A 27764-nucleotide genomic window follows, 5' to 3' on the forward strand; every position below is an offset into this window, starting at 1 on the left:
AACATTCCAGACTTGATAATACCAGCTCAATGTCCAATGGCTAAGGATAGTTTCATTTCCTTTCTCCATTGACAGGCAGGGCTGAAATAGCCATGACATGTGGGTGATGGCACCAAACAGACCAATCTCTCTAAATCAGTAAAGTTTACCACTGAGCATGTGCAGGAGTTAAGAACATAAGATTTGCCATAGTTGGTCAGACCAAGGGTCCATCAAACCCAGCATCCTGTTTCCAACCGTAGTCAATCCAAATCACAAGTACCCAAATATTAACTAGATCTCAAGCTACTATTCCCTATTGATCAATAGCAGTTTATAGATTTTTCCTCTAGGAACTTATCCAAACTATGCGTTGAGTGAAAAATAATTTTCTTCGATTTTGTTTTGAATGAGCTACTTTCTAACTTAATGGAGTGCTCCCTAGTCCTTCTATTATCAGAGAGAGTAAATAACTGATTTACATTAACCTCTTCAAATCCTTTCATGATTTTGTAGACCTCTGATATATCCCTCCTCAGTCATCTCTTCTCCAACTGAACAGTCCTAACTTCCTTAGCCTTTCCTCATAGGGCAGCTATTCCATGCCCCTTATCATTTTGGTCGCCCTTCTCTGCACTTTCTCCAGTGCAACTATATCTTTTTTTGAGATGTGATGTCCAGAATTGCACACAGTATTCAAGGTGCAGTCTCACCATGGAGGAAAACAGCACTGACCCCCTGTGCATTTAATGCTCTGCACCCCAGCGCATTTGGCGCATCAGTCCTGGTCTCAATGGGGAATGTGAGGCTAGAAAATATTTTGGTGGGGGACCCTGGAGGCAAATCATTGCACTTATCTCGCTCAACTTTGGCAATCTTATCTCCTTCCTAACTTCTCAATCATGGACTGTATTTAGAGACTCTAGACCTAATATATTCCGTTATGCATCTGGTCTCTTAAGCTCCACAAGTGCTGTTAACCCAGATGGGGGCCTCTCTTGGAGTCTGGTACCAGCTTCAGAAGAGGATGACCCTATTTTGATATCAGAGGATGTCTTTCCCAACTTCAGGTCAGAGGACACAACAATCCATAGACCAGGTGGCTCAATTGGTGAAGACTTTCTTTACCTTGGGGGTAGCAAGTGACAAGGAGGGCATCCTTCAACCTCTTCTGTCCAGAATGTCAAATTTGTTCCCTTAAGAGGGTTTCCCTCTTCACATCCATGCCTCTGGAGCTCCCATCGGGAGCTTCCAATTGTGGGATCTAGCTCTCAATCATTCCTCTCTGAGGAGGAATCTACTCAGTCTGAGGAGGGAGCACAAGACACCACTGTCTGGAACATGCCCTGGAAGTATTCCCCTCTGAGAAGACCAAGGTTCCCATCTTGATCACCTTAATCCTCATTGGGGTCTTGGGTTAGTGTTCCTTCACCTCATGATTCAGAGGAAGAGTCTATGTTGATCCTCTCAGACCCTTTACCTGATCTGCTGGAATATTCTTCTCTACTACTCTAAATTCTTTGACAAGCTAGACAAAGTAATATGAATCAATGTCCATAAGGACAAAGATCCCTGCACTGAAGTATTTGGCCTCTTATGGATTCTAGAAATGCCTTCCAAGCCTGAAGTGATCACGATTTATTCAATTCTGTGTGATTTATAAAGAAGAATGTGGCAGAGTCCAGCCTGCTGTCTCCCAGTAGCTAGAAAATTGGACCTGAAATACAGAGTACAGCAGACTGCAGGATTTTGAGTAGTCCAACTACCATACCAGTCAGTAGTAATGGAATCAGTGCTAAAATGGACTAAAAAAATCTAGATTCTTTTCCAATTTCTCTCTGGGTAAGAATCTTAGGTGCTGGACGGTTTGGTAAAAGGGTCTTTCAGAGCTTGATGTTCAACACCCACATTGCAGCCCATCAATGCTGTGTGGTACAATACTTACACAGGTGCATCAACAAGCTGAAGCCGCTGATAGAGCCTCTTGATGGGGAGCAAAAAGGCTTATCGGTGGATTCTTCTGGATGTAGAAGAGTGTGAATGACGACATCTTAGTTATTCCACACCACAGCAAGATCTTCTGCAGCAGCCACTGGAGCATGCCAGATGGCCCATTTAAGAGCCAGCAGCTTATGTGAGGATGTCCATGACAAGCTGGCTGACATCCTCTGTTTGGGGAACAAGTTTAGGGAAACAGCCCAGATCAAAGAGCAACATGCTGCTATTCAGTCCCTGTTGGTGGGAGCCAAGCAATAGTCTTCCTCTTGATGTCCTTACTTTGCTTTTTAAATGTGCCTTCTTCCAGAAATGCACCTTCCCCTAATATCAACATTATCACACACCACCTGCACAGCAGCTTCCAGCACCGACATCCGCAGAAAAGGTGCCAGTCAAAGACACACAGGTCCAGTCTAAACCTGGGCCTAGTTTTTGTCAAGACTCGACCCTTAGGCTGAGACTCTTCCAGTAGGGGGGAGGATACATCTGTTCTTGGAAGAGTAGTGGAAAATCAGCAAGGACAATTGGGTCCTCAGAATTGTGGAGTCTGGTTATTGTTTGCACTTCTCCCATCCTCTGGCACTGCACCAATTTGTAGCTTTCAATCTGAATGTGTCTCACTTGACCCAGCTCTCTCTCAAACTGGAGTCACTTCTCAGTCAGCAGGCAATAGAACCTATCTTTCCCGAAGTCCTTGACAAGGGATTCTACTCCCCTTATTTCTTTATTTCAAGAAATCAAGGGGATTGAGACATCCTGGATTTATGAAAGCTGAACAAGAGCTTATTATGGGGGAAGTTCAAAATTAACTGCTTTCCACACCATCCTGTCCTTCATTCAAGTGGGAGACTGGATCTGAAAGATGTATATGCTCACATATCCATCCATCAGTCTCAGTGGAAATACCTCAGATTCTTGATGGATTCCTCTCACTACCAGTACAAGTTTCTTCCCTTTGGACTCTTGGTGGCCCTATGGGTCTTCATGAAATGCCTTGCAATAGTACCAGCTCACCTTCGTCGCCAGGGGATTTGTCTTTTTTTATCTGGACACGTGGCTAGTGATTGGGCCTTCCCGAGTAGGTTGTTGAACTCCCTGCAGAAGATGATCTACCTCCTTCAATCACTGGGATTCATAATCAATTTTGCCAAGTTGAACCTTGTTCCAACACAAATAATCAAGTTTATCAGGGTATGGATAGATTCTGTGGAGGAAAAAGCATTCCTCCCATTGGATTGAGCATTCTGCCTTTAAACCTTAGTCCAGTGCTTACTACAGTGAGATCAGATCCTGACCAGAGGTGTCATGGCTTGCTGCTGTGCCACCACCTTTGCAGAATAGCCATTGGAGATCAGAACTTGCCTGCCTTCATATACCTTCTCTGATTTCTGCCTACAAGCTTGAAGCAGTAAGATTTTATTATGGAAATTCAACACACGAGCCATGTTCAGCCTCGGTCTGCCTCCACTCACTCATTTGGCCCCCATGTGGTGTACCAGTTCAAAACAGATTTTTGGTTCCCACATGTCCAAATCCAGCTCCTTTATAGCCAAGTATGAAAGAGCTCAGACAGCTAAAACTTTGGAATGCTCTTGGCCACCTTGAGCACCTTGAGTGTATTCCTGCGGCTCTGATTTTCCAAATCTAATTTTTCATGTGCGGCCTGCACTACTGTCTCCAGCCAGCCTACTTGCTTTTTCAGCACCTGTATCCGCCACCCCAGTCTCCAGGCCAGAAAAGTGTTTAGCAAAATTGGAGAACTTATCGTCAAGTGCTATCATACAAGAATTTATTTTGTCTAGCTTACTGTCCATTACAGCAATTAGAGCCACTGAGACCTCCCGGATAATATCTCTGCTGTTTCACAGCTGGACTGTGCCATGAGATCCTCTGCCATCTTTTTCAGAGCCTTTTATTTTCTCCTCCTCTGGTGTTCATTCCTTTATCAGCACCATAAAAATTTAGCTGACCATCCGATCTAACAAATATAAAAAATTGAAGATCAGCAGATACAAAATTTAATAAAAATCGAGTGTGGCACCCGAAGCTACACAAATTCACGACATGATGTAGCTCAGTGCATTATGGAAGTGTTTCATCTGTGTCAGGCAGGCTCCCTGAATCAGTTTGCCTATATGGTAAAGGACCTACTCCAATAATTATTCTCTCTCTCCTCATCAGGCCTTAGTACATAATCGGTCAAGGTGCACCATTTCTACACTCAAATGGATGGTAAACTGATCATCATACATCCTCTGGTTTCAAAATTCATGAAAGGTTTGTGATGTATTGCCAAGCCACTGGTGTCTTGGGATCTTAATGTCATGGGATCTTCTTAGTGTTTGGGTAATTGCCAGGTTCTTGTGGCCTGGTTTGGCCTCTGTTGGAAACAGGATGCTGGGCTTGATGGACCCTTGGTCTGACCCAGCATGGCAATTTCTTATGTTCTTATCTGATGAAGCCATCTTATGAACCGTTAGCGTCCTTAAAGTTTCTTACCCGGAAAGTGGTCATTTTGGCTAGAAGAGTGAACTGCAAGCCTTCGTTCATTACTCTCCATACTTGCAGTTTTTCCACAATAGGGTGGTGCTCCGCAATCACCCCAAGTTTCTGCCAAAAGTAGTTTTAGCTTTTCATCTGAATCAAGCCATTGTTTTACCCATGTTTTTTACCAAGACCTCATGCACACAAAAGGGAGAAGGCCCTCCATTCACTGGACTACAAAACTCAACTCAACCATATCAGGCTTCTCAATTTTTTTTTTCTTTTGTGATCCTAATGGACTGGGAATAGCCGTTGCCAAGCACACATTGTCTAACTGGCTAGCAGGCTGTATCACACATTGCTGTGCTCTGGCTGGCCTCCAGATCAGATTCTGTCAAGGTTCATCAAGTGAAAACCATGGCTCACCTAAGAGTCATGTCCATTGAAGACATCTGCAAAGCTGGCCTTCAGTTCACACCTTCATGTTAAGTTACTGTCTAGACAATCTCTCCAGAAGCAACAGTGACTTTGGGCAAGCAGTTTTGCACAGCCTTTTCCTACAGTAATCCACTTTTTCTGGGTTGCCGGGTTGCTTTTTAGTAAGTGCTTTGCAGCACAACCCTCAACTTGGGATCCCCATTTATCATGGCTAATACAGTCCTGCTTGTTAACAGAGAACGTAAGTTTGCTTACTATAAACAGGGTTCTCCATAGACAGCAGAATGAATAAGCAATACTTGTCCTCCTCCCTGGAAAGTTGACTACCTAGCTAGAGCAAAGCTCTACAATCAACTGAAGGGGCTCATAAGGCAGCACATATGCAAGAACTCCTGCATATACTCAATAATAAACTTTACTGAGCTAGAAAGAGGAGTCCATTTGGTGCTGTCTGATGTCACCCGTGTATCATGGCTAATTCATCCTGCTGTCTTTGGAGAATCCCAATTACAGTAAGCAAACTTGCTTTAATTCATCCTTGATTATCCACAAATCCAAATAAAAAAGAACAATGAGGCTTACAATAAATAACTAAAAATAGAAATGGGGTAATTTCTTCTCTCTGGTTATTTTGTTAATCTCAGTAGCAACAATGGAGGGTTTATTGCTCTGATGTGGAATATACCATGTCAGATATTCTGCATGTAGCTCAGGAAGTTTTTTGCTCCTTTGACATGAGTCGATTTTTATGGCCTGACTTGTCATTTCCATCCTTTAGACCCTTGTCACAATGGTGGATCCTGCTCAGATGGCATCAACACCTTCTTCTGCAACTGCCTTGCAGGCTTCCGGGGTCCCAAGTGTGAGGAGGATATCGATGAGTGTGCCAGCAACCCATGCAAGAATGGGGCCAACTGCACTGACTGCGTCAACAGTTACACATGCACCTGCCCCTGTGGGTTTAGTGGTATCCACTGTGAAAACAATACTCCAGACTGCACCGAGAGGTAACATGATGAATTCATCACTGAGCCCTAAAGGGGCAAAGAGAAACAGAATTGCTGCGGCAACCATTGGGAGACTTTGCCTGTACATTTATTGCTTTTTTGACAATTGCATACTGATTGTTGAAGTATCTGTAAGTGGAGACACATTTACGACAACTGTACATCTAAAGCACTACCTAGATTTCTTGTAGATGCTGCTACACTTCATCATGCCAACCCATTTCTCTGTCTTTCAAACTAAGGAGTAGCCTAGTGGCTAGAGCGGTGGGCTTCAAACTAGGGAAACCAGGGTTCAAATCCCATTTCCCCTCCTTGTTACCTCGGGCAAGTCACTTTACCCTCTGTTGCCTCAGGTACAAACTTGCCCCTAGATTCATTATTCTGTGGAAAAAAAAAGGGGGGGGGGTGAAAGTGGGCAGCTGCCAGCAATAATGTAAAAAACATTCAGGCTGATTCAATAAAGTCCGCGGGAGAGCCGGTGCTCCGAGGCAAGCGCCTGCTCTCCCAGTGCACCACCCAGGCACCTCTCCTGGGCATGTGATTCTTTATTTAAATTAGGGCCTGCACTAATAAGGAGGCAGTGGCTGTCAGCGGGTCTGACAGCCGATGCTTAATTTTACCGGCGTCAGTTGTCGAACCTGCTGACAGCCACGGGTTCTGAAAATGGACGCCAGCAAAGTTGAGCATCCGTTTTCCAACCCGTAGGCCGTGGGCAGAATTTTTTTTTTTTTTCAATATTTTTTTTTTTTTTATTTTTTTATTTTTGGGGCCTCCGACTTAATATCACTATGATATTAAGTCTGAGGGTGTACAGAAAAGCAGTTTTTTCTTTGGCAGGCGTTAATTTCTGAGTGTAAAATGTGCGGCTTGGCTGCACATTTTACTTTCTGTATTGCGGGTGACTAACTAATAGGCTCATCAACATGCATTTGCATGTGATGAGCGCTTTTCGTTTCAGGAGGGGGGGGGGGTTGGCCGCATGTTTTCTATGCGTAATTTCCCCTTACAGTATAAGGGGTAATAGCGCGTCAAAAACGCTCGGCCAAACGGGGGCTAAATGGTGCGCTCCGCTGCGCACACCGTTCTGTATCGGCCTGATTATTTGCTGCTGGGAGATCTCTGCCCAAACCCCGCCCACGCTCCTCCACTTCCCCAAATTTTAATAATACCGCTGTGATACCAACACATCTCACAATAAAGAATGACCCTATTAGATGGTAAGCCCTCTGGGGATATGGGAAGAGTACCCGAACGTAATCTGCTTTGAAGTGCCAAAAAGCAGACTATAAATCAAATAAATAAATAAGAAAGCCAAGAGTAAAACTGAAAGAATATTACCAGCCCTGTGAGCTGCTGCAAATGAGATCCAAATTTCATTTTCTCTGGTGTATTGGGAATTAGCATAAGCTAAGGCGATGAAAACCTTCTCTTCACAAAAAGTGTGGCCATATTGGTTTTTAAATCAAGGCATATGACGCATACCCCTTTTAGAAAGGGCACAACATTGCAATTGGTAAAGGATCATAACAATTCTTTTCTAATTAATAGCATTAACATATATATATATTTATTTTAATTTTTGATGATATAAGATTTTGTATGCATGTTGTATTGGTGTACAAAGCACTACATAAGAGGAAGTCAGAAAGGCTGAGCTTTTTAAGGCTTGAACCTACCTATTGCTCTCTTTGCCTTACGCCAGCTCCTGCTTTAATGGAGGTACCTGTGTGGATGGTATTGACACCTTCACCTGCCTATGTCCAACCGGATTCACAGGCAGCAACTGCGAGCATGACATTAATGAATGTGACTCCAAGCCATGCCTGAATGGGGGAACTTGTCAGGACAGCTACGGGACCTACAAGTGTACATGTCCGCAGGGATACACCGGTCTGAACTGTCAGGTAAATGTTCACATCACTTGTTTTTCAAGGACAGTGCCTCTTCTTTCTGCAACTACAACCTACCTTCTGCAATGCCCTCTGCTTTTATTTTGCTGCACAGTATGATTGGAACTGCTTTCTGGGCTTCTATGATGAAGAGTGTGGAGTAAATTTTCAGTAAGGCACTTGACATAGTACGCATGTACTTTTCAGCCCACACAATCTTATCTGCTCTATAGGCACAAGCTACCTCATGATTTAAGTTATAAGATCAGCTGGTTGTATGGATAAAACTTACGTGCTTTACTTTGTCACCTCCAATGGGGGAACAGAAAGTACATAGGTTGTACATGTGCATGCATTTTTTAAACTTCAGTATATGTATATAACTTTCTCTCCCCAACCAAGTTACATCCTGGGAACGCCTCTTTTTCCTGCGGGTATAAGTACGTGCGTTGGGAAACTCTACACTTGCTTCTAGCCAAATGAAAATACATTTAGGCGGATTCAGCTAGCCATTCTACGCTCAATCCTTAAATCATCTTGACTGCACCTTTGACATTTTACTCCAGTAAGTGCAAGCTGTATGGGACCTGTAATAAATTTTGCTATTAGGGATGCACAAAATTCACTTTAATGAAATGTCTATGTAGATGTAAAGTCCAAGTTTGTAGAGAAGAATGGACTGGAGTCTGCCCTTACATCTACAAGAGATACGCTTCTTTTAAGAAATAACTTTAGTTTAAACACACAGATTCATTCCCTATGTACACTTTGATTTTTTTTTTTCTTTTTTGGTATGTTGTATCAATTCTTTTAATCTTTGAACTCTTGATTTAGCAACTTACACAGAGTTGATCTTGATCTTGTCCTTTAGAACCTCGTGCGGTGGTGTGATTCGTCTCCCTGCAAGAACGGAGGTAGATGCTGGCAAACCAATAACCTTTACCGCTGTGACTGTGGCAGCGGGTGGACTGGTCTCTACTGCGACGTCCCCAGTGTCTCCTGCGAAGTGGCTGCTAGGCAGCAGGGTGAGCATTTATTTAAAAGGGTGACCACTGTTGCAGTTTTGGAAACAGGAACCTGAAATCTCATATAAGGTGCACCACTGGTGGGGAGTTGCTCCGCATTCCTCTTATTGTTTTATGATCCCTATGGAAGATTAATAGATAAACCAACATGATTTTATTGACATAGACTGATCTTGATTACAGTGAAATTTGTTGTTTTCGGTCTTCTGTCAGACGTGAAAAAAAAAAACCCCTCTGGTTTGCCTGCTGCAGAACCTTTGATGGAAAATAGTTAGGTATGCAGACCTTTTTCTGGTGTCTTCAAACACGGTGGCAGTGAACTCACCACTAAATGAGGCCACCAGTATTCTGCAGCAGGATGAAATGTTGCTATGATTTATTGTTCACTTTTGAGTACAAAAGAAATGGATATTTTGCAGAAGGTCATGTGAGTAGCAGAAGTGGGATTGGAACCAGAGTCTCCCTGTTCACTGTTCTCTGCTCCCTAAATACTGCCTGACACTGCCAGTCCCTGTAGAAGCCTTCGTTTTGTTCTCATCCCTGCTGTCATGGAATATGCTTATTGTGCAGCATGTTCCTTTGCACACTCATCTTTCTTCTCTACTTGTGCAGATGTTGATGTGATAAATCTCTGTCGGAACTCTGGTCACTGTGTGGACACGGGGAACACTCATTACTGCCGCTGCCAGGTGGGGTACACTGGAAGCTACTGTGAAGAGCAAGTTGATGAGTGCTCTCCAAGCCCATGCCAGAATGGAGCCACATGCACAGACTATCTGGGAGGCTACTCTTGTGAGGTATGCTGCCTGATTATAGCTCCAAAAGCTTGCATTCATTTCAGTACTGCTCTTGAATTGGTCCTTCATACTCGCAAGACCTTGAGTAGAGAGACAGACCTTGCTAAAGTTAGCACTGGTTATGCTGAAACTCTTTAGTTTTCCTAATGAGCAGAAAGGTTTACTTTTTTCAAAATATGAACAGTTAAGATTTCAAATAGGATTAGCCTACCCTGCCCACAGAAGTTTGTGGGAACAGGCAGCAGAGGAGGATGGAAATAGGTAACTAGATCAGGGTCACACATTGATTACTGGAGATAAGATTGGAATTCAGGTTACCTTTAGAGCACACTTCTCCAGTTCCCAAAACCATAGAATTTTCATTGCCCTTAATCATGAACTCAGTCACACCACATGCTGCGACCTTGGGTCGTATCTATACATTAATATTGTCTTAGAGCTTAGATAATTAGTGAGATGTAACTGTAGTGTGTAGGGTCAATTCTTTTGTACAAGTCTGGACGTTTCCTCCCAGTAAATGGAGGTTTTTTTCCTCTCCCATGTCCTCCTAGTGTGTTGCTGGGTACCATGGGGTTAACTGCTCAGAAGAGATCAATGAGTGTCTGTCTCATCCCTGCCAGAATGGAGGCATCTGTATTGATCTCATTAATACCTACAAATGTTCCTGCCCCAGAGGAACTCAAGGTATGTTGATGAGGCTAGACAGTTTCACTGTCTGAACACAAAATAATTAGAATGTAATTTTTTAAAAATAGAAACACATTAATATGTTAGTAATATAAAATTATTGGTATACTATAATATTAGATTTAACCAACCATAAAGGGGCAAGAGTTAGGTACTAACAAACTTCTCTTGGCATAGTAATTTGCTTTTACTGTTGTAGGCCTTGTTACATTTTATGCATCCTATCCTGAGCTATATGAAACCAATTTCCTAGGAAAAATGTGCCTATTTATAATGTAAATGTGCATTCATTTGAATTTTAAACATACATGAAGCATGCTGTAAAACGCAGATAGTAAGCCATTGTGTGTTTGTTTAATAAGCTTCACCAACGAGGCACAGTATAGGGGGTGCACACAGGTTGCTGAGATACTTCCAGTGAGTGGCAGAGAGGTCTTATGATGTACAGACGAGCACGTGCATAATTAGTAAGCCTGTAACTCCCCCAGGTTCCTGCTATGACACTGGGCAATCTCTCTTACAGGCATTCACTGTGAAATCAACGTTGACGACTGCACTCCATTTTTTGACACGGTCAGCCTGGAACCCAAGTGCTTCAACAATGGGAAGTGCATTGATAAAGTGGGTGGCTACAGCTGCATCTGCCCTCCTGGCTTTGTGGGGGAGCGCTGCGAGGGGGATGTCAACGAGTGCCTGTCCAACCCCTGCGACACCCGGGGAACCCAGAATTGCATTCAGCTGGTCAATGACTACAGGTGTGAATGCAGGCAAGGATACACAGGTAACTTTGGGTCACACCCCCATTTTTCCAAATGGGATAAGAATGGCAGGATCTCAAAGCACCTTCCAGTCTCAGCAAACACAGCCAATCTTGCATTTCTACCCAGTTATGACTCGGCGAAAAATGAGACACATGCAGGAAAGGAAAATTGGCATGGTCGGGATTTGAGCCCAGCAGCTCCTCACTCTAGAAACAGAGCTCCAGTCATTGTTTGGTCTTTGAGGGGACAATTCAAGCAGCCTGCGTAATTGCAAGTTATGCAGGCAGTTTGAAGGGGTGTGCTTTCTGCACATTTTCAAAAAGAAACCTACTCGAGTTTTCTCTTTAAAAATCAGCAACTGCAAAGGTAAGCATGCTTTGCATCTGCTGTTGGGGTGGGCTGTGGAGAAGCGGCAAAATGGCACACATGCACCTGAAAATTGGATATGCATGGACTGTTTGCCTCTCCTGATGTAAATGCCCACAGGAGTGCCTGTTTATTATTTTTTTAATGCTGCAAAACTCATAGTACATTGCAGAGGGTCAAGAACTTCCTTAGCCTGAATTGATTGCAAGGAGTCGCACACTGCTACCTGTTCTTGTGGCCAGTTAAGTTGAAAAATTTAAAGTTAGCCATATTATAAAGTACCGTATTTTTCGCTCCATAAGACGCACTTTTTTCCCCCCCAAAAGTTGGGGGAAAATGTCTGTGCGACTTATGGAGCGAATATAAAAAAAAATAATAATAATTAACTACAAATCCCCACCCTCCTGACCCCCCCAAGACATGCCAAAAGTCCCTGCTTGTCCAGTGGGGGTCCGAGAGCGATCTGCACTTGGGTCGTTGACTGCCAGTAATCAAAATGGTACCGGTGGCTCTTTGCCCTTACTATGTCACAGGGACTACTGGTGCCATTGGTTGGCCCCTGTCACAATGTAGGAGCAATGGATGGCCGGGCCGTCCGGCTAAAAGAACACACGGACTTAGTATAAGTGACCGATGATTAAATCAATCTGTGTTTTAAAGGCTTTTTCCATAAGCCGTACTTCCAAGGCTTTCCCATAAGCCATTCATACAAAGAGATATTATATGATGGTCACTTTATACTTCCTTTAAAAAGATGTGATAAGAGCCTTATATTACTAGCGGAATATTTATTGTATGTTGAATTCTTGATTTCTGCTTGATTGGGTCTCATCTATTTTGTTTGGCCTTAATGATGGAAGCAGACTCGGACATTGTTGCTGTTAGAGACCTAGTTCACTGAGTCTCATGATTGGGATATGGCCATACCAGGCTATAACTTGTTAAGGAAGGACAGAGGACAGAAAAGTGGGAGGAGTAGCTCTTTATTTCAAAGACAATATCCAAGCAACTGAACTGCAAGGAATGTGGAATAGAGAAGCATTATAGGCCATCCTAAAAAAAAAAGATGATGGTGCATCCATTTTTACTGGAATGGTTTACAGGCTTCCGATTCAAATGGAAGAACTAGACAGAGATCTGGTTGAAGACATTCAAAAGGTGGGAAGGAAAGGAGAAGTGTGGATTGTTGGAGATTTTAATCTGCGGAATCTACCAGAAATAGAGAGTGGATGCCCTTCAAGGGGCTGTGGTCAAAAAATGATAATGGAACCCACGAGGGAGGGAGTAATAATCGCCCTAGTGCTCACTAACAGGAATAATGTTTCTAATGTCCGGGTGGGTGCCCACCTGAGCACCACTGATCATCAAACGGTTGCTTTGATATCGCACATAGGATACAGAGGTCACACACAGACCCAAATCTTAAATTTCAAAAATATGGACTTTGTCAAAATGGAGATGTTCTAGCTAGAACTAGAAGACTGGAAGAAAATGAGAGAGGTGGAACAACAGTGGGCCAAACTAAAAGCAGCAATTACAAAGGCAACATATCTATATGTTAAAATAAATAAAAGTAAAAGAAATAAGAAATTGATCTGGTTCTCAAAGGGCGTGGCTGATAAAAGCCAAACCCTCCCCCCCCCCCCCCCCCCAGTGTTCAAGAAATATAAAAGATCCCAAAAAGAGGAACACAGGGAAGAATATCTTGTGAAACTGAGGGAAATGAAGAAAGAAATCAAGAAAGCAAAAAGTCAGGCGGAAGAAAGGATTACAAAAGAGGCAAAACAAGGTGACAAAACATTTTTTAGATATATCAGAGAAAGGTCCGAAGTGGTATAGTGAAATTGAAAGGTGCCAAAGATCACTGTGTGGAGAGAGACAAAGAAATGACTGAAATATTAAAGAAATACTTTAGTGTTCACTAAAGAAGACCCTGGAGAAAGACTGTTGCTAGTTGTCAAGACTGTGGATGGGGGTGGAGTAAATGAAACTCCATTTACAGAAGAGAATGTAAGGAAAGAGCTAGTAAAACTGAAAGTAGACGAGGCTATGTGGCCGAATGGGGTACATCCCAGGATACTAAGAGAGCTCAGAGATGTGCTTTTGGGTCCGCTGAAGGACCTGTTCATTAGTGGTGCCGCAAGATTGGAGAAGAGCGGTGGAGGTCCTGCTTCACAAGAGTGGGAGCAGAGAGGAGGCTGGAAACTACAGGCTGGTTAGCCTCACCTTGATGGTGGGAAAATTAGTGGAGACTCTGCTGAAGGAAAAGATCGCGAATGATCTACAATCTAGTGGATTGCTCGACCCAAGGCAGGATGGATTCACCAGGGGAAGGTTCTGTTGGACAAATCTGATTGATCTTTTTGATTGGGTGACTAGAGAATTGGATCAGGGAAGAGGGATTGATGTGATTTACTTTGATTTTAGTAAAGCTTTTGAAATGGTCCCACAAACTCATGAACAAAATGAGAAGCTTGGGAGTGGGTGCCAAGGTAGTAGCATGGATTTCAAACTGGCGAACTGACAGGAGATAGTGTGTAATGGTAAATGGAACCTACGCTGAAGAAAGAACAGTTTTAAGGGATAGTTTTGGGACCAGTTCTGTTCAATATCTTTGTGAGCAACCTGGTGGAAGGGTAGATGGTAAAGTTTGTCTGTTTGCGGATGATACTAAGATCTGCAACAGAGTGGACACACCTGAAGGAGTAGAGAGAATGAAAAGTGATTTAAGAGAGCTTGAAAAGTGGTCAAAGATTTGGCAGCTGGGATTCAATGCCAAGAAATGCAGAGCCAAGCATCTGGGGTGCGTTAATCCAAAAGAGCTGTATATGATGGGCAGTGAAAGACTAATGCACATGGATTGGGAGAGGGACCTTGGTGTGATAGTGTCTGATGATCTGAAGGCAGCGAAGCAATGTGACATGGTGATAGCTAAAGCCAGAAGAATGCTGAGCTGCAAAGAGAGGAATAACCAGTAAGAAAAAAGAGATAATGCCCTTGTACAGGTCCTTGGTGAGGTCTCACCTGTACTACTGCATTCCGTACTGGTACCCGTTTCTCAAAAAGGATAGAGGTGGTCCAAAGAAGAGCGACTAAAATGGTGAGGGGTCAGCGTTGGAAGACGTATGAGGAGAGGCTGAAGGATCTGAAAATGTATACCCTGGAAGAGAGGAGGTGCAGGGGAACTATGATGATAGGCCTTCAGGTACCTGAAAGGTTTTAATGATGCACAATCATCAAAACTTTTCCATTAAAAAGAAATGAGTAGAACTAGAGGTCATGAAATGAAACTCCAGGGAGGACGACTCAGAACCAATGTCAGGAAATATTTCTTCACAGGGAGGGTGGTGAATGCCTGGAATGCCCTTCCGGAGGACGTGGTTGAGACGAAAACAGTAAAGGAATTCAAAGGGGCATGGTATGAACACTGTGAATCCCTAAAGGCTAGAGATTAGAAATAAAGAAAAGAATGCATGGGGGTAACTGGGGGTTACCTGCTGGTATGGCAGTTGCTACCCTTAACAAATAACAGTATCAAGGCTTAATGCAACTCCATCATTGCTCTCTGCTTCAACAGCAGTGGGAAAAGGGGAATTGGATTCAGACAGCAACCAATGAGGGCCCCAACATTTACGGTTTGGGGAACAAATAAACATGGGGGTCACTTGCTGATCTGGCTTTTACTACCCTTAATCACTAACAGGCCGATACAGTACAGTGTGCTCCGGTGGAGCACACGGTTAACCGCGTTTGGACGCGAGTTTGACGTGCTAGCTTTACCCCTTATTCAGTAAGGGGAAATAGCGCTTCAAATGCCAAGCCGCACATTTTACTTTCAGAAATTAGCGCCTACCCAAAGGTAGGTGTTAATTTCTGCTGGCACCGGGAAAGTGTATAGAAAAGCAGTATAATCTGCTTTTCTGTACACCCTCCGACTTAATATCATGGCGATATTAAGTCGGAGGTCCCAAAAGTAAAAAAATAATTTAAAATAAAAGAAATACAAAATTTAAAATCAGCCCATGGCTCGCAGGTTGAAAACTGGATGCTCAATTTTGCCGGCGTCCAGTTTCCGAACCTGTGGCTGTCAGTGGGTTTGAGAACCGACGTCGGCAAAATTGAGCGTCTGCTGTCAAACTCGCTGACATCCGCCGCTCCTGTCAAAAAAGAGGCGCTAGTGTCCCTAGTGCCTCTTTTTACCACGGGCCCTCATATAAATACTGAATTGCCCGTGCAGGGACAGCAGGCACTCGCCCACTCTCCCGCGACTTTTACTGAATCGGCCTGAATGCCTGATACATTTCATGCAACTGCATCATTGCTGTCTGCTTCCATGGCAAGGGTTAAGGGAAATTGGATTCAAACATCATTCGAGGGCTCTGACTTTTACGAACTGGGAAACTGATAAGCATAAGGGTAACCTGCATAGTGCAGCATATATTGGCATAAGCTTGCTGGGCAGACTGGGTGGATCAGTTGGTCCTTTTCTGCTGTCATTTCTATGTTTCTATAAAACATACCCACATTGTGGTTTCCACGCATGCTCTGAGTCATATTTAAGTTGGGCAGTTTTCACTCTAACCATTTTCCCAGATAAATGCCCATGTGCCTGAGTAAATGCCTTTCAAAACTGCCCTCTTACTAATGCAGTATGTCTAGGGACCTTCGTTTTCAGTTTTTGTTTTATTTTTCCTGGGAATTTCAATATTGTAACAAAAACAAATATCCACAGAAAAATGACTGTTATAACAAACAGGAGGACAATCCGTGGAAAAGTCATTTTTCCATAGATTTTTTTTTTATTGTTCTAACTTTGTCATACTCTCTTCTACACTGCTCTGTATAGTTTTGTGCACTCCTCTGCTGCATTCCTCGTAACATACCATTCTGTGCATTCTGCAGGTCGCCGATGTGACACTGTGGTGGATGGTTGTAAAGGGAAGCCCTGCAGGAATGGTGGTACATGTTCAGTTGCCAGCAACATTGGCCATGGCTTTATTTGTAGGTGCCCTCCAGTAAGTATTTTTCTCCTAGATGTTTTTTGTTTGTTTGGTTTTTTTTAACTTCTCTAGCTTGGGCTTGCTTTGCTGAAAGCCCTGTGATGTCTCGCTATCCGCTCAGCTCAAAGCAGCAATAAAGATGTTTTTTCCTGTTTGCATAATGCCTTCCTGTGTGACTTAATGCAAAATGAAAAGTTCCACACACAGGTCTTATGAGCTGCAGCTCTTTGTACTCTTCCAGTGTTTGTTCCCTATACACAGCTCCAGCTGGTGCACCCCCATTTCTTTCTGGCACCCATGTCCTTACTGTCATACCTCACAGCTCTATTCTGACCCTGCCAATCCAGTACTGAAGTCCAAACACAGCTCTGCCAATGCATCTTATGCTTGTTGACCTTGTGTGTCATCTAAGTAAAGACCAATTGCATTATAAATGTACAGAAGAGTGATTATTCTAATCCTGTGCCCCTTGTTACCATTTCTCAGGGCTTTGACGGTGCATCTTGTGAGTATGATTCGCGTACCTGTGGGAACCTGCGCTGTCTGAATGGAGGAACGTGCATCTCTGTGCACAGGAGCTCAAAGTGCATGTGCACGGCTGCCTTTACAGGGCCTGAATGTCAGCACCCTGTGAACAGCCCATGCCATTCCAGCCCCTGTTACAACAGTGGTACCTGCCAGCCCGTACCCGAAGCTCCCTTCTACCAGTGTCTCTGCCCAGTCAACTTCAATGGCTTCTTCTGTCACATCCTGGACTTCAGCTTCTTGGGAGGTGTGGGGCAGACCATCACACCACCCGAGATGGAGGAGCAGTGTGAGAATGCAGTGTGTGCAGAGCATGCTGGCAACAAGATCTGTGATAGAAAGTGCAACAACCATGCTTGCGGCTGGGATGGAGGGGACTGCTCCCTCAATTTCAATGACCCCTGGAAGAACTGTACCCAGTCCCTGCAATGCTGGACGTATTTCAGTGATGGCAAATGTGACTCCCAGTGCAACAATGCCGGGTGTCTTTATGATGGGTTTGACTGTCAGAAAGTTGAAGTCCAGTGCAAGTAAGTCAAGACCCCCTAAGTTCACTTTTTTAAAAATCTTTTATTCATGTTTTAAAAATGAGCCAGATGTTCTATGGGTTTTTTTTTACATTTTGTGTTTGTGGGGAAAATGCCATCATAAAATGTAAGTAGAATTAATACATTGCTTCTGAATGGTTAGCAGTTTTTGAGAACAGACATATTTAAATATGTGAAAAATATTTGCCATACTTAATGCTTAATAAACAACAAATGCTCAGGCATTCTTAAAAGGCAAAATACACCACTATATTTTCACTCACTTCTCATGCTTCTGCAGAAATACAGGCATGAGGCATTCCAACTAACTAATAGGTGCTTCTTCACCAAAATCTGTTCCTTTCAACTGAGGAAGTGCTAACGTAAAGGGTTGCTAGGGTAACAAAACTCATTCTGTAAAAATGAAGTCTTTATGATAGCTTTTGTTTAGCAATGCATAGGTCTTTACAATCAAAAACACATATTCTGATTAGAAGAGCATTAAGCAAGGTGACAGTGGCTGTGATCCCTCTATGCTATCTGGGAGCCTGCCACCTGCATTCTAACATGAGGCAAGCCGCAGCCCTCCTGCACATGGAACATGTGGAGCAGGCAGGTTCCATGGGATCCACCTGCTCGGCATAGCTTGAACTGGGGGAAAGCTGTAGTATACCATGCAGTTAGAATGCGGGCAGTGGACTTTGGCACAGCTGAGAGGGAACATTGCATGGTTGAATCAGCATAGGTTTGAAGTTCATGAGTACTGTAGCTTTGTGGCTTAAACCAATCTCCTAGATTAGTTGAGCAGCTTTTACTTGTATACTGCAGCATTCTCTGGATGCTTGAGAAGGTACAAAACTGAACTCATAAAATGTGTATCCACCTTCTTTATGCTTCCAGCTCAGTTGGAAGCAAGGCTGAGATCTGGTGCCTTCTGGAACCCTGCTATCTTGGGCCCCAAATCTGGCCACTAGGTGTCACCAGTGCTCAATGACCAATTTCTTCCCCTCCCCCAAGGGAAGCCACCTTGAAATGGTTATCTGTGATAAGTGCAGTCAATATGTTGTAACAGATTCAAATTCAAGAGCTGTGAATGCTGCCTCCACAGCTTTCCCAGCCCCAACAGTGGAAGAGCTTAGCTGAGAATTGAACCCAGGTCCTCTCTGTATAGATGGAGTCAGTGGCGCTTCCACTGAGCTACTGGACTGGCCCACATTTTGATATCTTAGTATCATGTTTTTCATTTCCTTGAAAATAAATATATTTCTGTAAGAATAAGTAGGGAACACGAATCTATTAAAGTTGTGGAAGAGATTTCACACTGAAAACAAAAATGAGGGTTCCCTGAACGTACCCGGATCAGTCCAGACAGTGGTTGAGTCTCCTGTCCAGCAGAGGGAGACAGAGAAAAACTGAAAAGGTATCCTATATCAGGACAGTGCTCACCCTGCATCCCTTCAGTATTTCTCTGTCTTCCAGCAGAGGCAGGCAGTTGAACCTGCGGTTCCCTAGCTTTCTCTGTTTCTTCCACTCTGTGGTGATTTCTTTCTTTCTCCTTCTCATTGTTTCCAGGATCAAGCAAGTATTGATTAATTTCTATATGTAAAAAAAAAAAAGAATTTTGCATTATTTCCATAAGATTGTATCAGTTTTCACAACTTTTGTTTACAATTAGTTTTTATTGAATTTTATAAACTGACAAGTAATACAAAAATCCATGTCAGAAAAGACAGTATTAGAACATATATTTAAATCAGTTTCCTTGTTAAAGGTTTTTCCATTAAATGTTATGGTGAGTATTTCATCAAAAAGTATCAAATTTTCATGCGGTGAGATCTTTCCTTTTCACATATCCTTAAAGCCTGCTGTGCACTTGTTCTCCTTTCTCTAGCCCTCTCTATGACCAGTACTGCAAAGACCACTTTCAGGATGGCCACTGTGATCAGGGCTGTAACAACGCAGAGTGTGAATGGGATGGGCTGGACTGTGCCAACAACATGCCGGAGAACCTGGCGGATGGTACTTTGGTTCTGGTTGTGCTCACGCCCCCGGAAAAGCTGAAAAACAACTCCTTGAATTTCTTACGGGAGCTGAGCAGGGTGCTGCACACCAACGTGGTCTTCAAGAAGAATGCCAAGGGAGAGTACATGATCTTCCCTTACTACGGCAACAAGGAGGAGCTGAAGAAGCACCACATGAAGAGGTCTACAGAAGACTGGGCTGATGTGTCTGCTGCCATCTTCCAAAAGGTGACAAGCTCGATCTATTCCTCTGTTGGTGAGAGACGGCGCCGCGAGCTGGATGAGATGGAAGTCAAAGGGTGAGTACAAAGTTGGCTAGGCAAACAGCCTTCACTTATATAATTCTGAGAACTAACAAGGAAAAACTAGTTCCACAGTCAGTGAAAACCAGCAAAATCATTCAATTCCTCTCTTTCTTGTGCTGATATTCAGTTGCTTCCCAAGGCTTTGTGAGTAATTGAAGCTTTTGAGAACCCCTCCTGCTTAGGCTCCCCGGTCCCTCCTCCAGCAGAAATGAATTGGGCACAGTACTGTTGCAGGCCTCGTCAGAACCCAGACTGACAATCTCCCTTCTCAACTCAAAGTGATTATTGCAGGTGATAAGAGTTCTAATCATGTAAATTGGCTTCTGAAAACTGCCCACATTGTATGCGGGTAAAAATATGCACATAACTCCACAAGCTTTATACTTTTTACCTGCATTGTAGGGGAGATGTTGCTGGGGTGGGTTTATGTTTATATTAGATAAGTCCAAAAGTATAGTCCTGTAGGCATGCAGGCAGAAGCCCCTTGGGTAAAATTCACAGAGGTTGATTTTTAAAAGCATTTCTTGTGCAAACATGCCCACATATGCATGTATGTGGGCTATGCGTGAGCAATGCAGATTTTAAAAGTCACAAAGTATGCGCATATATACCCGTGCGCACATCAAAAATAAGAGGTCAGAAAAGGGGCGGAACATGGGCATTCCAGGGCAGGGCCAACAGTTATGCGCATAAAAACGTATTTTAAAACTGGAGTCTGCAGCGCGCGTCAGCTTGTTATCTGCATCACTTTACTGCTGCTCCAGATAAGGAGCAAGTGTGTAAATCTTGAGTTTTAGGGCTTATAGAAGGGGTCTGGATCAACTGGGGGGGCATGCAGGAGGAAGTTCCAGAGGGGTCTTGAAGACCTCGATATAAACTGGGCAAACTGGTGGACTAATTGGGGAAACTGGGTTGTCCCTTGCACAAGCATGTTTTAAAATCCACCTTCATATGTAAGTAAAAGCTGGCAAAGTTGTAGGAAAGATACACGAAGTATGTTTTCTCGAGCAGGATTCAGCGCATACTTACACGTGGTAGGGGTATTTTGAAACAAGAAAAAGTGCATGCACGATTTAAAATTGCAGCATATCTCTGCCTGTGCATTGATTCGCATGTGTATGGGTGCATGCGTGCTTCTTTCAAAATTAGCCTGACAGTGTTTGAGGTCAAAATCCAGATAGGTTAGGGGAGAAAAAGTATCTGCAGAAAAAGGTGGTTACTTTTTCCTGGGGTAGTTTTCAAAGGAAAAATGTGTGCCTGTTTTTCCTTTGAAAATTGGTGCAAAGACTGCAGGTAAAAAGTACCTGTGAACTTTACAATAATGCGGATAGTATGAAAATTGCCCCTACAATAGTATTTAAGATGAATACAGAAAGCATGCACAGGAGAATAGACAGATCTTAAAAAAAAAAAAAAAAAAAAAAAAAAAAAAGTGGGTGCAGCCATAATGAAAGGTGCACATCTTTAATCCTAAAAAAAAACAAAAAACGTGAAAATATTATAAAATAAAATATAGGAAGATAATCAAAGAAAGGCCTAAGAAAAATGAAGAGAAGCCATAATTTAGCTCATTGTTAGTCAGACGAGGCAAATTTGAAATTCTCACTTAAAGCCGACGCAATATCATTGCATAAAAAATGTGCATTCAAACTGGGTGCACTTTTGAATGCACGCACATCCACTTCTTCTGGACACTCGATGCGATATGCAAATGAGCTGCCTCGCTAAAAGGGACACGCAGTGGATAATTTGTATGTCCCTAGTGCTCTGTATTGGGTGCCCAGGAGATGACTGTGGACCCATAACAGCCTGGCCAGAGCTCCCTCCTGACCCCTAGCAGGGCTGATCCCGATTGGTCCTTTTCGCTGACACTTGTCAGGGAAAGGACCAATAACCTTTCAGGACAACCTTCTAAAAGGAGATTGGTCCTTTCACTGACATGTGACAGTGAATGGACCAATCAGCAGTAAGTGAAGGAGTGGATACATTAATATTAAGTGCCCAACACTTAATAGTAACTTATTCACTCCTTCACTTACTATGGGCAGGGGTTCCTGGCCTGGAGGGGGGAGATTTGGAGTCTGGCAAGGGCTGTTTTACCATAGGCACCTCAGATATGCCATTTCAGGTACAAGACCCCCGGGTCCAACCCGGACTGCTTGGCCAATTTGGCCAGACCTTGGAGATGCTGCTTTCTGTGGTTCCCCCCCATGAGGAACCACAGAAAGCAGATTTTTTTTTTTTATTTGTTGAGCCCTTGAGCGTGGCATGATTCTGCTTTTTGTGGTTCCTCCTACAATAGTATTGCGACAATATTAATAGGAGGAATCACAGAAAACAAGATTTTTTGTAATTTTCAGTGAGCACTTGAGCGCAGCATGCTTTAACGCCAGCTCCCAGGCAGGCATTAAATTTACCACTCGGCAATTTTTGACATCGCGGGGTAATAGTTAATAGCCTCATCTACATGGAATTTGCATGCTATGAGCGCTATTAGCTATGAGTTCGATTGGATGTGCGTTTTGGACGCACTAATCCCCGTATTGCATCGGGAGTTATTTTAACACGTCCAAAACGCACCTCCAATAGAGTGTTACCCAGTGCGCTACCTGAGCGCACTATATTGCACCGGCCTGTTAGGGAATTTTGTATCTGAGGACTGTGCTCCAGATTTCAAAGGGAAAGTACATAGCTACTTTTCTGCAACCACAGACTTTAGTACTTGCTGTTTATGCAGGTAGACATTTTATGGAAAATAACACACAGAGATTTAAAAATGTAACGTACATGCATTTAGTTTGACCCCACCAAGGCAGGCACCTAGAAACACCTCCTACTAAACAGAACCCTGCATGTATTTTTAGCCCAGTTGAGAAAGGGCAGTTTTCAGACAAACCAATTTACCTACATAAATTACTTTGGGAATTGCCCGAGTTATGTTAAACAAATTCCATTGTGCCGTGTGGCTGAGTCTAGACTAAAGCATAGCAAAGAGTTATCCACTGTTATATAGGGGCTTATATTCTAAGCCAAGCCTTTCTAAACCTATCAGAAGTTACAGCCAGTTTGGTTTTCAGCATATCCACAATGGATGTACATGAGAGAGATTTGCATTCAAAGGTGATCCAATATATGCAAATATGTCATGCATATTCATTGTGGACATCTTGAAAATCTGACAGGCAGTGGGGTCACCAGGACAGGTTTGGGAAGCCCTGTACTAAGCATTTTCCCATGGACCTAAAATGGGAAAAACCCTTAGTACATCTGGCCCTATAGAATTAAGCAAAGGCTACCTATGCTGGTCACAATTTGTGGACCACTAATGAAGGAAGAAAGTTCATGAAGCTTTCTTTCTTGGCCTTTGTTTAGTGCTTGTATTCCTAAACCATTAACATAGAATTAGCTCTGGATAAAGACACTTAACCATTGTGACCAGCTCCTTTTAATTACATCAGACATTCATTGGATATGTGCATGCATACACTTTCTAGATACTGTTTCTTCTATTGCACTATACTCCTAAATCTTTTTATTAGGAATATCCAAATTAAGCTTAAAAACATGTATTGTGAAAACCAAGGCTGACAGCTCCAAAGCATTATCACCTCTACTGCAGAGGGAGGGGTCTCTGTAAAATAAATATACCCTCTGTCTCTTCTACTTGTGCAGATCTATTGTACATCTGGAGATTGACAATCGCCAGTGCTTCCACTCCTCCTCCCAGTGCTTCCAGAGTACAACTGATGTGGCCGCTTTCCTGGGTGCTCTGGCCTCAATTGGGAACCTGAACATCCCCTACAGAATTGAAGCTGTTAAAAGTAAGTGGAGCTTCTTTGGTGACGCCTTTGTGACTTATCCAAGAACAGCACTGAATTTAGCTCTGAAGCGAGCTACTTCCTGCTCTGTAAACCATAGAAAGATTTTGTAGTAATTGCCCTATCAAATGGGAGAGGAACTGCAAAAACATGGGGTTCCCTTCTGAGAGTCAGATGGGAAAGAAGCAAGGAGAGAAGCCTTTTGGGAGAGATCAAGCTAGCAAGAAAAAGTGGAACCTGTATGGTGTTTTCTGCTGAAACTTTTTAACCTAAATCTTTTTATTGTTGCATAAAACATAATTGAAAATTATATTCTATAAAGATTTCATGTTATAAAGCACAATCCATGAAGACAGAAACACTACTGGAGTATATAAAGAAGACCCTTAGTTACAGAAAGATAAAACTATAGAGATGAAAAACAAAACTGTATGTACAGAGTTTGAATCAAGTCTACTGTGTAGTGCCTAAAACCAGAAATCAGTGAGAAGTTATCTATTTAGTTATCAACACTGCAAGAGGACTATATGAGCTGGCCCTGAGACTTTGTGGCAAGTGCTGTGCACTACCATGCCAGAGGATCTGGGTTGGATTTCCTGGTAAGGTCTTCTCTTCTGCTGCAGAAGGTGAGGGAAATTCTCCGCCATTGTGCAACACTGACACATTCAAGTAAGTCTTTAGTGAGATGGTAAAAGTGGTGGATCAGGGAGGTGTGCTAGGTGTCTATTCTGCATAAAAGATTGAAAAGCAAGCTGGATGATATGGTAGGCTAAAGAGTTGTAAATTGGAATAGGAACTGATTGCGTGGTAAAATGCAGAGAGTGGTAGTTAATGGAGTTACTCTACTGAAGGTAGCGTGATTAGTGGGGTCAGTACTGGGACTACTTCTTACATATTTTTAGTAATGGCATTACTCAGGGACTTGATGGAAACATTTTTGCTTGTTGCAGTTTTTAGTATCATCTGCAGAGAAGACGTTAACAGAAGGGGTGGAAAAAATGAGGGGACTTGAAAAAACTGGTCAAGCATTTGGAAAATATGCTTCAATATTAAGTGTAAAATTGTGCATTTGGGATGCAAAAATCCATTAGCCATATATCTTTTAGAAGGGCAAGAATCACAAACTGTCAAACAAGAATGAGATCTAGGAATAATCATCTTGGATGACCTGAAGGTAGCCAATCAATACAATAAAGCAATTTGGAAAGCTAACGTTATGTGCTGTTTAAGTAGAGGCATCTCAATCAGGAAAAGGAGGCAATTTTGCCCTTATATCGGTCAGTAGTGAGATCCCACCTTGAGTACTCTGTTCAGTTCTGGAGACCATACCTTCATAAGAACATTGAGGGGACAAAGTGGTTCAGAAAAAGGCTACCAAAATGATACAAGGCCTGCAACACAAATCCTACAGAGAAAAGCTTAAAATTCCCAAAATGTATGTGTTTGGAGGAAAGAAGAAATGAAGGGACATGAGCAAAATGTTCAAGTATTTGACAGGCTTTGGTAAAGTATGTGAGAATGAAATCCTCTTAGAAGAAGAAATTCAAGGGGTCATGTTGTGGGGAGGAAGGTATAGAGGATGCATGAGAAAATACTTTACTGAGTGGAAAATTCCTGGAAACGACTACCAGTAGAGAGAGTAGCAATTAAAACCATGGAATTTAAAAATGCTTGGGACAGATAGAGCACAGTAGTAAAAAGGTGGTGATGGGATAATGGGAAGAAGATATGAAAAAGAGGGACATAATTGGGACAGTTGGGGAGGGTGGAAGTGGGAGTAGGGTTGAGAGATTAGTTGGGAGATATGCATGGGGGAAGTTAGTAGTATGTTAGGCAATGGAAATTTATATGCTCATTTCCATAGGGAAAAGGTCTCAATCTGGGAAGACTGGATGGTCTAATTGGCCTTTATCTGATGCCATTTACTTATGGGCCTACCTGGGAACTCTCTAGATTTACGTTAAATAGTTAAATTGTATACTACGTTAAATACTACGTTAAATAGTTAAATTGTATGTACATATTATATTATATTATATTTATTATTACTATGTTAAATTGACATCCGGTTTTATTGTTCCTTATGTTCTACAGTTCTATGTAAAGCCCCCATCCGCTGTTGGGCAGTTCATCGTTTTATGTAAACCGGAGTGATTTGTAATTCCCACAAGAACTTCGGTATATAAAAATTAAAAATAAATAAATAAAATAAATAGATTTCCTTTAGAGACTCAGGAAGTTTGCATCAATTGCTGGGTTTCAGAGGAAACACTAAAAGCTCCAGGCTTCTCTGTTTACTGCTCCAGCCACTCCCCTTCAGTAGGTAGGAGATGGGTAAAGCTGGAGCATACACACTGCAGGCATCATGTGGGGAGAAAGTGCAGCTCTGCTTCTAGGACTTGCCACTCAGCTGAGGGTAGAGTAAGGATGCACAAGTTTGTGAGCTGTGACTTATAAGGGGATGGGGCAAGGAGAGTGTTGGGGTCATGGGGGAGGAAGGGAAAGAATGCTGGGGTCATCCCTGCAGAGGAGAAAAAGTGGTGGTGATAGTGATAGGGAGAGAGAGAGAGAGTGGATTAGCAGAGAGGGGTTAGAAAAGAAAATTGGTTCTTACCTGTTAATTTTCGCTCCTGTAGTACCATGGATCAGTCCAGACCATGGATTATGCCTCCCTTCCAGCAGTGGAGACAGAGAAAAACTTGAAAGGCACCCTCACTTAACCTCGTGTGCCTCCTGCACCCCTTCAGTATATAGAATATCCAAGCAGAATAATACTAGCAATGAATCAAGCAATAACAGAACTGTAAGAACAAATGTGTAAACATGTAACCTGTAGTGTTCTTTCTTAGTATGCTGCAATAACAGAACCGGAAAATACGCACGCAGACTCTTGAAGTATAGATCTTCATGCTACCCACTCCGAAAACTGGGACGGGTGGGACCTTGCGAGTCCCGCGCGCAGTACGCCACTGCCAAAATCTCCGGGAGCCTGAACGTCCAAGCGGTAGTGGCGAGCAAATGTGTGGAGCTCTGCAAATCTCCTGGGGTGATACCAACTGGCATTCGGCCCACAAAGCAGCTCGAGAGCGAATAGAATGGGCCTTCAAGCCTTCAGGAACAGGTCGTCCTTTACAAATGTATGCAGATGAAATGGCTTCTCTCAACCAGCGTGCAATCGTCGTCTTAGAAGCCTTGTGACCCTTCCTGGGACCGCTCCATAGGACAAATAGATGATCTGAGAGTCTGAACAAATTTGTGACTTCCAAGTAACATAACAAGGAATATCTAACATCTAGCCGATGAAGCTCTCATGCGTATTGTACATCGTTCGTCAAAGTAGGAAAAGCTGGAAGCTCAACTGATTGGCTTAAATGAAAAGATGAGACCACTTTGGGCAAAAAGGACGGAACAGTTCGAAGAGAAACCCCCGAATCAGAGATTCTCAAAAAGGTTCCCTACAAGAGAGAGCCTGTAACTCAGAAATTCTGCGAGCTGAGCATATAGCCATCAAAAACACCATTTTCAAGGTGAGATACTTCAATGTCACCGTTTTAAGGGGTTCAAACGGAAGATCACACAAGACACGAAGAACCAAATTAAGACTCCATGACGGACACACCGGACGGACAGGTAGCTTCAAATGCCTTACTCCTCTGATGAAATGCACCACATCTGGATGTGACGCCACCGAGCAACCAACCAGGGCTGCTACCTGTAGCCGGAGGGAGTTAAAAGACAAGCCCTTGGCTAAACCATTTTGCAAAAAGGCTAACATCTGAGCAATTGTAGCGTGTCTGGGAAGAATCTCCCACTCACGACACCACATCTCAAAAACTCTCCACACCCTAATATACAAGAGAGAGGTAGACATTTTTCTGGCTTGTAACAGTGTAGTGATAACTTCCTCAATCTCCTCCTTTCAAAAGCCAAGCCGCTATACAAAAGCGATCTGCCTGGTCGAAATATATAAGCCCTTGATGAAGCAGATGTGGAAGATGTCCGAGTTGTAGAGGTCTGTCCACAGCCAGATTGACTAAGTCCGCGAACCACGGATGTCGGGGCCGTTCGAGAGCCACTAGGATTACCGTCCCTGGGTGGACCTCTATCCTGCGAAGCACCTTGCCCACCAAAGACCAA

General features: G+C 43.1%; 1 protein-coding gene across 1 annotated transcript in view; it reads left to right on the forward strand.

The window, feature by feature from the left end:
• Positions 1 to 27764, forward strand: part of NOTCH1 (notch receptor 1) — a 149935-nt gene that overhangs the window by 107703 nt on the left and 14468 nt on the right. Inside the window, exons 18-27 of the mRNA XM_029610808.1 lie at positions 5678 to 5906; positions 7609 to 7810; positions 8667 to 8820; positions 9433 to 9617; positions 10169 to 10301; positions 10828 to 11085; positions 16334 to 16446; positions 16918 to 17486; positions 19375 to 19803; positions 23482 to 23630. Of these exons, the coding sequence (XP_029466668.1) occupies positions 5678 to 5906; positions 7609 to 7810; positions 8667 to 8820; positions 9433 to 9617; positions 10169 to 10301; positions 10828 to 11085; positions 16334 to 16446; positions 16918 to 17486; positions 19375 to 19803; positions 23482 to 23630 (2421 nt within the window). The remainder of the gene's footprint in view (positions 1 to 5677; positions 5907 to 7608; positions 7811 to 8666; positions 8821 to 9432; positions 9618 to 10168; positions 10302 to 10827; positions 11086 to 16333; positions 16447 to 16917; positions 17487 to 19374; positions 19804 to 23481; positions 23631 to 27764) is intronic.

This window comes from Rhinatrema bivittatum, chromosome 8 (genome assembly GCF_901001135.1).
Source record: "Rhinatrema bivittatum chromosome 8, aRhiBiv1.1, whole genome shotgun sequence".
NCBI classification, from domain to species: Eukaryota; Metazoa; Chordata; class Amphibia; order Gymnophiona; family Rhinatrematidae; genus Rhinatrema; species Rhinatrema bivittatum.